At 39.1% G+C, this 12,999-nt stretch overlaps 2 protein-coding genes across 4 annotated transcripts in view; one reads left to right on the top strand and one right to left on the bottom strand.

Moving 5' to 3' along the window:
- Positions 1 to 8,200, top strand: part of ptprna (protein tyrosine phosphatase receptor type Na) — a 23,697-nt gene extending 15,497 nt beyond the window's left edge. Inside the window, exons 13-23 of the mRNA XM_046842081.1 lie at positions 2,432 to 2,641; positions 2,783 to 2,995; positions 3,307 to 3,454; positions 3,619 to 3,692; positions 3,854 to 3,931; positions 4,121 to 4,240; positions 5,736 to 5,902; positions 6,512 to 6,565; positions 7,053 to 7,117; positions 7,208 to 7,281; positions 7,446 to 8,200. Of these exons, the coding sequence (XP_046698037.1) occupies positions 2,432 to 2,641; positions 2,783 to 2,995; positions 3,307 to 3,454; positions 3,619 to 3,692; positions 3,854 to 3,931; positions 4,121 to 4,240; positions 5,736 to 5,902; positions 6,512 to 6,565; positions 7,053 to 7,117; positions 7,208 to 7,281; positions 7,446 to 7,517 (1,275 nt within the window). The 3' untranslated portion in view covers positions 7,518 to 8,200. The remainder of the gene's footprint in view (positions 1 to 2,431; positions 2,642 to 2,782; positions 2,996 to 3,306; positions 3,455 to 3,618; positions 3,693 to 3,853; positions 3,932 to 4,120; positions 4,241 to 5,735; positions 5,903 to 6,511; positions 6,566 to 7,052; positions 7,118 to 7,207; positions 7,282 to 7,445) is intronic.
- Positions 7,607 to 12,999, bottom strand: part of dnajb2 (DnaJ heat shock protein family (Hsp40) member B2) — a 9,133-nt gene continuing 3,740 nt past the window's right edge. Inside the window, exons 7-11 of one of the 3 annotated variants that reach the window (XM_046842117.1) lie at positions 12,712 to 12,829; positions 12,392 to 12,462; positions 11,958 to 12,245; positions 9,930 to 9,992; positions 7,607 to 8,804 (exon numbers count right to left, since the gene is read on the bottom strand). In XM_046842117.1, coding sequence (XP_046698073.1) covers positions 9,964 to 9,992; positions 11,958 to 12,245; positions 12,392 to 12,462; positions 12,712 to 12,829 — 506 coding nt within the window. In that variant the 3' untranslated portion in view covers positions 7,607 to 8,804; positions 9,930 to 9,963. Of the gene's footprint in view, positions 8,805 to 9,142; positions 9,526 to 9,929; positions 9,993 to 10,324; positions 12,246 to 12,391; positions 12,463 to 12,711; positions 12,830 to 12,999 lie in introns of those variants that run through there. The other 2 variants (XM_046842108.1, XM_046842100.1) reach the window with 2 other exon arrangements.

Below are 12,999 nucleotides of genomic sequence, written 5' to 3'. Positions count from 1 at the left end.
TGCGGTTTGACTTTTTTCACCCCTCCGTGCCGTTGCTCTCTACCATCCCTCGTTCGCTCTCTCTGCCTTTTCGTTTCTCTGCCTGGCTCTCTCGGACCCTGGGGGGCCTTTGTGCTCCTGTCCTGAACCAGCTCATTTTTCCTCACTGGATTCTGAAAGCCTGTCACTCTTCCTTTCGTGGGCCTCTCTGTAGTAGCAGGTGAGGCGCCCCACACCCCATCCCCTCCTCCCTTCCCCCCGTCTCCATTGTCCCTCGGTCCAGTTGCGCGCTGCCCACCCCCGCTAACCCCCTATCCACACCCCATATCCACTCTCCGGAACATTCTTCTGCTCTTTCAAGAGAAAGGGCCGAACTCAGGGAGGGATGAAGGGGGACATAGAGCCGGGCTGAGAAACATGTGAGGTATGAGAGAAGAATAAAAAAGGGGAGAAAAAAGACGTGTGAAGAGGATTGAGAAAAGAAAAGGGGGTGAATCGGTTGGCGAATTTTGAGAAATGCTAGAAAGAGGAAAGGAGAGAGGGTGCCTCAGCGTTTCCGTGGTGAAGCAGAAGGATGTATTCACACTTGTCTCCCATTGCTTAAACAGTGCAGTCCTAAGCCCCACTGTGTGACGCCCTGCTTTCGGATGGATGTGAGCAGCATGTCTTTGGTCAGCAGGGAGATGGGTAAAACAACTGCTTTACACTCGTGTTTCAGATTTAGTTTCCATCAAGTGTAATTCAGTGAGCGATAAGTGTGTGTTAATTCCATTAGACTCATAGATGTGAAATAAATGCATGAAAAGAAATTTACATGGCTGTGATATTTTCCCTCCAAATCTATGTCAGGATGATGGTCTTTTAAAGTCTGCATCATCTTAGGTTTAGCTGCAATTTGAGTTGTCGGTTTTGTGACTAAGCTTATGCAGATGCACATGGAACTAGTGTGTCGTGTTGGGTTTCATTTCAGAATTGATTCAGAATTTCTGTGTAAAGTTAAATATAAATGTCCTGAGTTCATTTAATTGGTGCGTCATTTATAATTTCAGATGAGTTTTAATATTTTTTTATTTACAGTTTCGCTTTCAAAATGTAAAACCATTGCATTACATGTGTTATAATACATTTATTTTAATTATAATGGAGGAAAAGAGATCAAATTCATGGATAAATGAAGATTTATACATTTAATATACTTGATTTAATTTACATTTAAGAAACACCTTCGAAAACTGGATAGTACTAACAGTGGATAATAATAATTTTCCCAAATTTCTTTATATATCAAGGGTTAGAATTTGTCTGGTCCGAGATGTATTTGGTTTATTACAAAATGGCTGTTTGTAATTTCCTCTTCGTTCTTCTTCCAAATCACATCTTCCCGCTCTTTTGATGTCTATTTTTCTATTTCTCTCTCACTCTCTCTGTCCCTTCCTCTCTCTCCTTCTCTCTATCTCTATTTCTCCCTTCCTCCCTCTCTCTCCCTCTCCCGCTCTCTTCCTTTCTCTCTTTCTCCCTGAGAGCCGTTGATTACTCTGAGCTTTCTCTTGTTGCCATGGCAGCACCGGGGCCTGTTCTCCCCTGCCGAGGCTCCCAGGCACCATGGCAACATCAACAGGCAGGTTTGGAGGCTTGGGGCCCAAACCACCTTTCCCTCCTTTTCTTATTTTCTGCCCTTTTCTTCTTTTTCTTGTTAAGGAGTTACAGAATCAGAGAATAGCAGAGTGACAGTGAGTGTAAATAAGTGTGTGTAAGAAATCTGTGGATGATTAACCCTAGTCTTCAGGGGGAGGGGCTTGCTTAATTGTTTACTTGTTAATTATAGAAAAAGGAGGAGGGGCAGGTATTTCTCTCTAATTATTTAAAAGAGTTGAGGAGGCTTGGCACGTGGCTGTGTGTGTGTGTGTGTGTGTGTGTGTGTGTGTGTGTGTGTGTGTGTGTGTGTGTGTTGTTTGAGTAATTAGTCACTGATGATGGTGCTGACATCCAGCTTGTTTACACAAACAAAGGGAGAGACAAAAGAGCCATAGTGTGTGAGTGTGGAGGAGATGCCGTGTTAAGTGTGCCAGAGAGACCACCCAGACACACCCTCTTTCATGCCCTCTCCTCTTCTTCACTGCTGTTCCAGACATGTTGCGCTAGTCCTTTGACTTCCCGGCGTGTTGGTGAATAATCACTTCATTTCTAGTGGCAATGTTGAGTGCAAACGGCTGTTGGAACAAGTAGTTTTTTTCTTTTGTTCCGTATGTTTCCCCTTAACTGTCACTTCATTGTTTAATTGTGCAGCACGATACGACACACAGATGCAGCTCAGCAGATGAAACTAAATTTGAATGCTTAATTGACAATTATTATCTTATCAGTGTGCCTATTTCTCATCTTCCCTCCATCGTATTCTCTCTCTCTCTCTCTCTCTCTCTCTCTCTCTCTCTCTCTTGTTCTTGCTTTTTAGAGAAGTGAGGGACGCGGGCTTCCCCAGGCCACCCGGATCAACGATGGCTCACGTGGAGTTGTCCTCACTGTGGTGGCCATGGCATGTGTGTGTGTGGTGGTGCTGGTTGCTTTAGCTATCGCTTGTCTGCGTCATCATGCTCGTCAACTGGAGTCAGGGAAGCTGGGCCTCGGCCCCGAGGCTGGCACCGAGACCCATTTTGACTATCAGGTAAATAAGAAATATTTGTCTATTAAAATATATACAGAATTTTTTACATAATGTGTATAATATGTGGTCACTTTTTCGATATTTGATTTGCTCTATTGTATCCATTGTGGCACTAATAGAGAAGGTCTGTTATTATGATAGGAGCTCTGTCGGCAGCACATGGCAGCCAAGTCGTCATTTAGCCGTCCAGAGCCAGGTGGACGGAGGGGAACGGATACATCTCGAGTGAGCAGTGTGTCATCGCAGTTCAGCGATGGGCCACAACACAGCCCCAGTTCTCACAGCAGCACACCGTCATGGAGCGAAGAGCCTGCCCAGTCCAACATGGACATCTCTACTGGACACATGATTCTGGTACAGAGAACTCTGATCTCACATTCGCTCTCTCTCACACGCATGCACACACACAAACTGCTTACCACTTATGTAAATGTACTTTGTGCATTGTGCTGTATAATATTCAACAGAGTTTTTATATATTAGTACTGCATAATAATTTATACTGTTCTGCAACAGCACTGACATATTACTTGTTTTTAGCTTTGTTACCCCGTATCCCTTTATACTGTATATAGCCACATTTCCCAGCTGCTGCCCTCACAAATTAAGCATAAACAAATCTGTAATTAAAACAGATTGCATGCTGTTTCCTCGCTTTTTTCCAGGCATACATGGAGGATCATTTGAAGAATAAGGATCGTTTGCTAAAGGAGTGGGAGGCTCTGTGCTCATATCAGGCTGAACCCAGCTCAGTTTCCGTCGCCCAGAATGAGAGCAACTTGGAGAAGAACCGCTACCCTGACTTCGTGCCCTGTAAGACAAACCTTTCACTTCTTTTCTGTTCATTATACATAATTACAGAAATATACAGGGTTAGTGAAGTAAGACGAGTTTACGAGTCACCGCATGAAGATGTGTTATTCAGAATGTGAAAGGTGAGTGTTAATGCGTGTGTGTGTGCGCATGTTTGTGACCAGATGACCATTCACGGGTGAAGCTGAAGCCAGAGACAAACCCGGCTAGAGAGGACTACATCAATGCCAGCATTATAGTAAGAACTCCAGCTCAATGTCCACTTTAAAAAAGGATGTGTGACACAGAGTTAAAGGAAACAAACAGAATTTTTTAAGTGGGAAGAAAGTTACATTTTTTTCTTATCCTAGTAGTTAATTTAATAGCATTGTCAGAGACCATTACCCTTCTCCTTCACAGATAGACCATGACCCACGAATGCCTGCTTACATCGCTACTCAAGGCCCCCTGTCACACACCATTGCTGACTTCTGGCAGGTCAGTAACAGTTCAGTGGTTAACAATTAACTCCCATACTGTTCTGCTCAATAACCATTTACTCACTAAATCCAGATGGTCCGTTAGGCACGTTTTTTGCTGTGTGCAGTCTTTTGTTTGACAGCGTTCGTGTGTGTGTGTGTGTGTGTGTGTGTGTGTGTGTGTGTGTGTGTGTGTGTGTGTGTGTAGATGGTATGGGAGAACGGCTGCACAGTGATCGTGATGATGACAGCTCTAGTAGAGGATGGAGAACAGCAATGTGAACGTTACTGGCCTGATGAAGGATCATCTCTATACAACATCTATGAGGTGAAAATTTACAAATTAACATGAACTAACAACACATGATGAAGAACATGAATATTTATACCTGTGGCTGTAAAATTATGCTCCTGTATTTGTTTAAATCATTGATCGAAACAAACAGCATGTATAAAATACTCTAGGGAATACTCCAAATAACTCCTACCCACTGTATCTGCATATAACAGAAAATGTAATTTCCTAAAACTTAATTATAACGAAAGTCTAATGCATGTTGCTGTGTCAAAAGACGAGACAGACATGAAACAGGCCTTTTCACTAAATCTCTCTTATGTAGTGTTAATATTCACACACTGGAACAACATGGTAAACAGTAATTCAGGCTAGTTGCACTTTCCCTAGTTTTTCCCACTTTCCCACTCCTCCCTGCTGAAACTAAGACAATTCTGTGTTTACATATAGTCCATGTTGACTACACTGGTGACAAGTAAGCAGAAATGTTTTCTCATGAAAAATCATGAATTGTAAAGCGCTTAATTTAAGTGATGAACTGAAGATAGTAGCCCAAGATAGATGACGATGTCTCACTGCTGCCTTATTTCCAAACAGGGATGAAGTAGATAAGTAGATAAGTAAGTAAGTAAAAAGTAATATTGCTTTCCATAAATGTTTATTTCCCCAACACCTACCCTTAAACATCCAATATATATAGGTTTTATGCAAATTATGCATAATTTATAAATATATATTAGTGGTCCGGTACATGTGCTCTTACCGAAGTTTTTCGGTACAGGCTCTCGTTACCAAATGCAATCTTTTTCACGTGTGGAACAGAGTTAAAATCTTATTTTCCTCAGAAACGTAGAAAGTGGTGGACCGCAAGTTTGTTTAGTCTCGCCTCTCACTTTTTTTTTTAATTATTATTATTTTTAAACTTGAAAGCATACATAACAATGCCAGGGGTATGAAAAAGAAACTAGATTTAGCACAAAGTCGCTGTGGCTATCTTTATCTTTAATCTTTATTTGCCAAATCTGGTCAAACAATTGTAAACTATTTAATTAAAAAAATTTCTATTTATTTAATTTGATTTAATGAATTTAATTCATATAATAAATACGTATATTGCATAAATTTTATTTATTATATTTGTATAAAATATTATAAAATTTGTACTTTTACACCCCAAAATACATATATTTTAAAAGTTGTTTGCATTGAGTTCTTATAAATATTATTGTGTTTATTATTCATACTGATTTGACTTGATTAAAGAGGTTTAATCCGAATCACCTCAAAAGCCTATCAATAAGTCATATATAAAAAAAACATTATAAATGTCAGCTTCGTCCTTATGTGTTCTGTCAATCGAAAGTTCACGAATAGAAATCTGCACCAAAGTGAGTCCTGGAATCTAAAATATTTTAGTCCCTAGTGACAAAAAACTCAGACAATGTAATAATGTAGTTTGTGAGACAGCACCCATAAACAGCACCAGGTGGTTTTTGTAGTTCTTACTGGACATTCCTGTGACTCTTAGGTGAACCTGGTGTCTGAGCACATCTGGTGTAAGGACTTCCTGGTGCGAAGTTTCTACCTGAAGAATGTTCAGACACAGGAGACACGCACTCTGACCCAGTTCCACCTGCTCAGCTGGCCTGCAAACGGTATTCCCAGTTCCACACGACCCCTGCTGGACTTCCGCAGGTACTGCTACAGCATCACTGGACTGATAAACATGCATGTGCACCCAAACACACCCACACACTGTTATTGTGACCTGGTGAAATCCCTTAGTCGATCTTTGCTTCTATTTCTCTCTCCTTCTTTATCTGGTTCTTGTTTCAGAGTTGCTGAAGCACTGCAAAAAAACAAGTTTTCCCTTTTTTGCCTATGTGCTTAAGGTTATGCCTTGTTTATGCTCCTGTTCTTTTCCACATCTCTCTCTCTCTCTCTCTCTCTCTCACTCTCTCTCTGGTCAATGGAGGTTGGTGGGCTCCTGACCGTTGCACACCTCCCAGTGTCATTTTTGTGGTTTGCAGCTAGTAGTCTCGGTCCAGTTGCATAGTCACAAAAATGATCATTGGTAGATGTGAGTGCAGCAGGAACGAGGCTGAAGGAATGCTCCATCGCCTCTCCCTCCTTCTCCTCCTTTTCCTCTTCTCTAAACGTGGCAGCTGTGACATGTTCTCCATCTCTTCTACCACAATTCTATCTGACAGATCGTTTAGAATAAATTTGAATATTGCGTTAAAAAACAGTATCATGTTATGAATGACTTCTGCTTTTTTTTTCTGGTCAATTTTTTGTTTTCAGGAAAGTGAACAAGTGCTACAGAGGCAGATCCTGTCCCATTATTGTGCACTGCAGGTAAACAAATGCAACACCAGTTTGAAGCTCAGGGGGGCAGACAAGAACACTCAAAGTATTATTATAATCGTCTTGATATAAAACGTGTTGTGTGTTTTAAAGGGACCCATATACATTTTGTACAATAGTAACATTCTAGCTAAAAGATTGTAGCATCAGTAGCATACTTATTGGCTTCTTATCTATATGTACTTCAATGTAGAGAACTAAAATAAAACAAACCAGTAAGTTTTTCTGTGAATGTGAACCAAATGGGGACCAGCTTGGTAGCCCATTTCCCTCCACCTTTTATTTCTCTTTAGAAATGCTCCCACAAACTTTTGAAGCACCTCAATTTTTTTACCAATATTATTAATTATTCATATAAAGTTCAGCAATGAGATTATTAATGCTAGACAGATTTTATTACTCTAAAATCTAGTGATTTTTTGGTATAGTCACAAAATGAGATCTTTGATGATAATATATTTTGTGTTCCTTTTTGCAGTGACGGGACTGGAAGAACTGGTACTTACATTCTCATCGACATGGTCCTGAACCGCATGGCCAAAGGTATGTACGCAGTATAACTCATTTTCCAAATACTCAAACTTTCCTTCTTGAATTTTTAGTGAGGCTTATTAGATGTCGCTGTATTTGAAGGTGTTAAAGAGATTGATATTGCTGCAACACTGGAGCACATTCGTGACCAGAGGCCCAGTATGGTGCGCACCAAGGTACACAAATCACTGCAGTTTTATTGCAGGTTTATATTGTATATGGATGTGTAGGACGTGTATAAACTTTTTATGAAAAAATAAATGACCTTTGTGGGGGACTTTGAATAAATATATACAGTACATGTATGTTTGTACAGAAATATGTTTCTCTGTCTCTCCAGGACCAGTTTGAGTTTGCCCTCACAGCTGTGGCAGAAGAAGTGAATGCCATCCTGAAAGCCCTCCCACAGTGAGCCATTCTGCAGTGTGACACTGATCGTATACATCCTGCCCTCTCCTCACACACACTCCCACAAGCCATTACACAGACCAAACCGAGCTTAAGAAATCGTAACCATGGCCTTATTCATTTGAAAAGCAGGGAAGACTCTGAATTTTGTGCCACTGTGTATCCAGTATGATGGCTAGAGATTTGTGTGCATCAATCCTAGCTGGGTAAAAGGTCAGACAAACCATTATATAAGCTTCAGGTACTGACACAAATGGATCTACATTCAGCATGGCAATTTCGAGTTTCTGTTTTTTTTTTTTTCTTGCCAATGGATGTTGTTAATAAATACAATATCATTTCATCATCAAAACACATTGTGTCCTCTTTAGGCAAACATGGTGATTATATGTATGCACAGTACTAAAGCCTGATCCCAGGAACACACCTTTTGGAGTGTATTTTACTGCCTGGGTAGTGTTTCACGGCGCAAAATGTAATACTCATCACTCAGTGTGCTCGCTTTTCTTTGTGTTCTTAATGACTTGTGGATACCTCCTGTTGTGTGATTATTGTAAATAATTCATTGATACGTCTATTTGTTTATTCCTGTAGCAAATGTGTGGAAAAAATATATATATAAAAAAAACAGAAATATATGACTATAGTTTTTACATCGTTCTGAATTAAATGTGGTGTGGTGCAGCAGTACGGTGTGTGGCATTTGTGTTGTTCCGTCTTTCTTTTGTCTGTTATATGGTAATGACATCTATCATACAGTAAATTACCATATAGACTGCTCCAGGGCTAAAATGGCTGACTGCACTTAAGAATACGAGAATGACAATTTACAATTTACACCACAACAAATTCTCAGATCTGATTAGTCAGAGTTGATTAATTATCAACAACAACAGCTCTGACAACAGCGCTGGCTTTAAAGGTTTTAGCTCATTATTATTTCTATAGTAACAACTCATTCACAGGGGCTTATATTTTGCATACACATAATCTAACCCTAACATAAACAGAGCATTTTTCATATAAATGTAATATGTCTAATCAGTCAAACATTGAAGCTGTACATTTTTTACCTTTACAGAAGCAGACTTTACGTTTTCCACCATGTAATATGACTCTAAGCTCTAGATTTTTTTTATTAATTAATTTAAAGAGGTATATAAAAAAAAAGAGAAAGGCTGGTCAAAAAAATGTTATAGAAGGAACTGAGTGATTACATCTCTCCACAAATGGATAAAAGGGTCGAAGTGTCATCCATCAAAACATTAAAATTGTAATTGTTGGCAATCTGCTGTGATGTAAGAGGAGAAAAAGACTGATGGTAAAGAAAAATATTCAGTTCTGAGATGGCAGCAGCTCAACAGTTCATTTTCCTACAACAGTACACACTATCATCTTTACATTTTAATCTATTTAGGCAGAATGAGTTTGTAGTGATATTTTTGTCTGATAATTACATAACATGTTACTCTGGTGAAACACTACATCACACAGTGTCAAGGGTACATGTGTTAGTTGTGTTCAGATTGGGATTAAGCGAAAGGCTTCTTGGAGTCATCTTCAGGTAAGTGGGAACTAGTGGCAAGCTTCCACGACTCGGGTTTTGTTTTCAAACAATAAAACATAAAACCCAATCAAACAAACATTTAATCATGATCTTTCAGTTGATTTTGAATCTTGTGCTCTGAAAGCACCAGGCATTCACTGCATTTGTAACAGAGAACATGACTCAAAATTCTGCCTGATAACCTTCTACATTAGACATGATGAGATTCCAACAATGTGCTTTGATAAACTTTATGAACATCAGCATATTAAATACATTTCCAGTCTTTCATCTAGAGATTTGGACATGCACACACAAACACTGACACACACACGCACACACACGCACACAGAGTCTTAGGAAGTATATTGACCTCTTTGTCTTGTATTTTTCCAAATAAAACTTTGAAAAGAGTCTGAGCAGCAGGAGCGCCAGAGGGAGAGCAGAGCACGTGGAAGCTCATCACCTGTTCAGGGCACACGGATGGACGAGGCATTAGTGCTGTCAATGAGACAGACTTATGCATTTTAATTCTCTTCTGCACACCACAACACACCACACCTCATGCCAAGCGTAGCAAATAGTTAGAGCGAGTACCACTAGACAGTCATGTGAAAAACTGTGTCCTTTTTCATAATACTATACTCTAAACATCCTCTAAATTATAGAACATCCTAAATGTAATACTACAGTGCTATTAGATACACCAATTCTAATTTAAATGCACATAATCAAATATAATGTTTAAAATGAAATGTACTATAAAAGAAACTGAGGGCAGCCTATCTATTTAGAGATCAGGGTCTGGTGTTAGGGGACACTGCATATAAAATGTACAGTGTTCAGTGTTTATGCTAAACTACACTTTACCTCAGGGGTAGAGAAGGGGGGAGATGATGACCACTCAGCCTGTGAAGGCCTGGAAGTCAGACTCTGTAACAGTAGGGAGAGGGAGTCAGGTAAACACACCAAATCACATATACATGAAGATGCAGATAAGAAAGCAGGACTAATTACAACAAGAAAATGCGTGACCCAACAACAGACAAACTTATGAGAAGAATAATCTTTTTTTGTTTGAGGAGAGAAAACAAATGAAACTTTAATTTTGCTGTTAAAATTAATTAGATGTGCTTGCACACATTTTCCACAGTAACTCTCAAGATTGACTGCAGTAGAGAAAGCAAGAGAAAGTCCGTCAGTGTTGTAGAGCATTATCAGTGACCAAAATATAGCACATTTTGTACGAAGAAATCTTTAACCAATTCTTATTTTGTCCTCTGAGGTTTATTGTTCTTTCTCATAGTGCTGACAGAGCCAAGTAAACCAAGAAGAATTAAACACAAGTCTAAAAATTAAATGCAAATATTAATACCTTCACATCTTTTCATTCCAAGATTTACAAATTATATTCATCAAAAAATCAGACATTGTCACTCATAAGAAAAAGGTTCTTTAAACATGACAATATTACTGTATGTCTGAAAACAGTTTGTGCTTCTATTTTTATTTGTTGCATGTTTCACTCTGTCGTATAAGAGACCTGATTTTCCCATTATATGAATTGTGCAAAAAAAAAAAAATCATGCTGGCACTGCAAACACTTTATACCTGCTGACCATTTATGTAATGAAAACTAGAAGAGGAGGTTACAACTAAGTATATCAACCACCTTTGGTAACATTGACGATAATTGGCACATCATATACAACATTCCCAAGGCACTGGACATCATCAATATATGATTTAATCTGACATACACCTATCTACAACATTCTACAACATATTTATTATCAAATTCCTTATTCCTATCCTCATTATGAACATTCACTGCACTTGAATTAAGTGCTCTTTAGTTTCCATAAGTTTGATTGTATTTAGAGTACAAGAGGGGGTTATTTATTGCATCATTATGATGAATAATACTGAGTGTTGAAGAATGCCATTACAGCATAAACGTCTTCAGACACTTCGGGATCAACCAAAATTCTGTTTTAACACTCTGTTGAGTACACAGTCAACATTCATACTTGCATCGTCCTCTCATTCAACACTATCACTTAAAACAATGGTGTGGCAAAAAAAAAAAAAGAAAAGAAAAGAAAGAAAATAATAGAAAAGTCTTGTTTTAATAGACATAATATAGCAGATGTAAATAGAACTGCCATTAATATGTCTGATGAGACTCCACTTTAGTGCATTATATGAATAATATAAGTGAATAATACTTTAAGCTAACACTGTTCAGCATTGTGTTAATTTAAATATGATGGTAGAAGTAAAAAAAATAGTTTTTACACTGCTTTAGTACATCTTGGCATTAGTGAAGCATTCACATCTTCAAATAAAGTCCATGAGTTAGCAGAACTATTACTTCTGTGTGTAAATCGTCACCAGTCTTGCTCTTCACCCTAAGATTATTTCATTGAAAACAGCATTCATCTTAACTCTGTACCTTACTCTCTGTGGCAAGCAAGAAATGATCTCTCACTACTAAAAATTGCAGATAGGGTTAGGATCAAGACAGCAGCAATAACAGGTTGGATACTGATAAATGATCATGCAGCAATGTTGAATATGTCCTTCCTCTGTTCTAGAAAACAGGATTACTTATAACGTCCATTTAACACACAACACACTGACACTTCCTCTTGCTTTTCATAACAGCAGTACCATTGGCAACTTGTTCTTCTCTGTTCCTATCCTCTAAAAGTTCCCCCCCTGGGCTGGCACTCTTTTCTAGTCTTTCTTCTTCCTTCCCTGTTCCTCTTTCCCCTGGAGATGAACAGGTGATTTCTACTGATTCATGTTCTGATTCATGCTTCTCATCCCTCACTGATCTGGGTTTGTGATTATCTTCCTTTGCTTTATGTGGCCTGCCCCGCCCTTCCCTGGCACCTGAGATCATGTCGTGGGTGGAGGTGGCTGCCCGTTGCTGGGCCTCCATCTCGGACAAACTGCATGCCAGTGCCATCTGGAGTTCTTCGTCCTCATCGTCATTGTCACTGGCATAATTGAAAAATGGGGTAGAGCTGAAAGAGCGCTGGGTGCTGTTTCGAGGATTGTGATTGGCCAGATTAGAGTGGGCAGCATTGGCAGTGAGCTGATGTTGTTCTGGCTGCTTAGGCTGGCTGGACTGCTCTCTGCGGCTGAGTTCCAGAGCTAAAGCCATCTCATCTTCTACACCTGAGAACACACACTCAGCTGAATTAGACACACTGCACACATACTAATCTGTTACAGTGACTGAAGGTTAACCTGACTTGACCAGATTTAAACTTAGGTAAAGAATTTAGAATGATATGGGCTGTTAGATGGAGTGTCAAAATTACCATTAATTAGGACAGTCTTCAGAACCCCGTCTTCCTCAATCTCTGTTCTTTCCTGCCCATTCTCTTTGATCCTGTAAAGACAAACATTTAAATGTTCACCAGCTGTGCTTTTCATGAAACAATACGTAATATTAATGGAAGTGGTTTACACCTAATTGGTTCCTTGTGCATGAGAGCACAAGCAAATACAGTTAATTAAAAGCGTTTCATTAGCATATACAGTATAAATAAACATCCCACAAAAGGCTGACTATAAGTCACATTAGCTTATTAAGAAACAAAACAAGCCGTTGATAATAATAAAGAAAAACTAAACTGACTTTTTTGTTGTGGTACGTTTCCCATTGACAAGTCGTGTGGAAGTGGACACAGACTTAAAATTACCCCCTCCAGTCCCAAAGCCTCCCAGTGAGGAAGAAGAGAAGGTGGTGAAGTCAACTGCATAATGGAAAAAACAAACCATTAAACTCCATAAACAAGTAAGTATCAAAATGTATTAGAAATTACACAACCTGTATCAGTGGTTATTAACTGGTGGGGGAACCCACTAGTGTGTTGTGAACATGCACAGAAATTGCATATATTTTATATTTTTACAGAAATTTGAC

This window comes from Silurus meridionalis, chromosome 3 (genome assembly GCF_014805685.1).
Source record: "Silurus meridionalis isolate SWU-2019-XX chromosome 3, ASM1480568v1, whole genome shotgun sequence".
Classification (NCBI taxonomy): domain Eukaryota; kingdom Metazoa; phylum Chordata; class Actinopteri; order Siluriformes; family Siluridae; genus Silurus; species Silurus meridionalis.
This window is presented reverse-complemented; position numbering and strand designations above follow the sequence as displayed.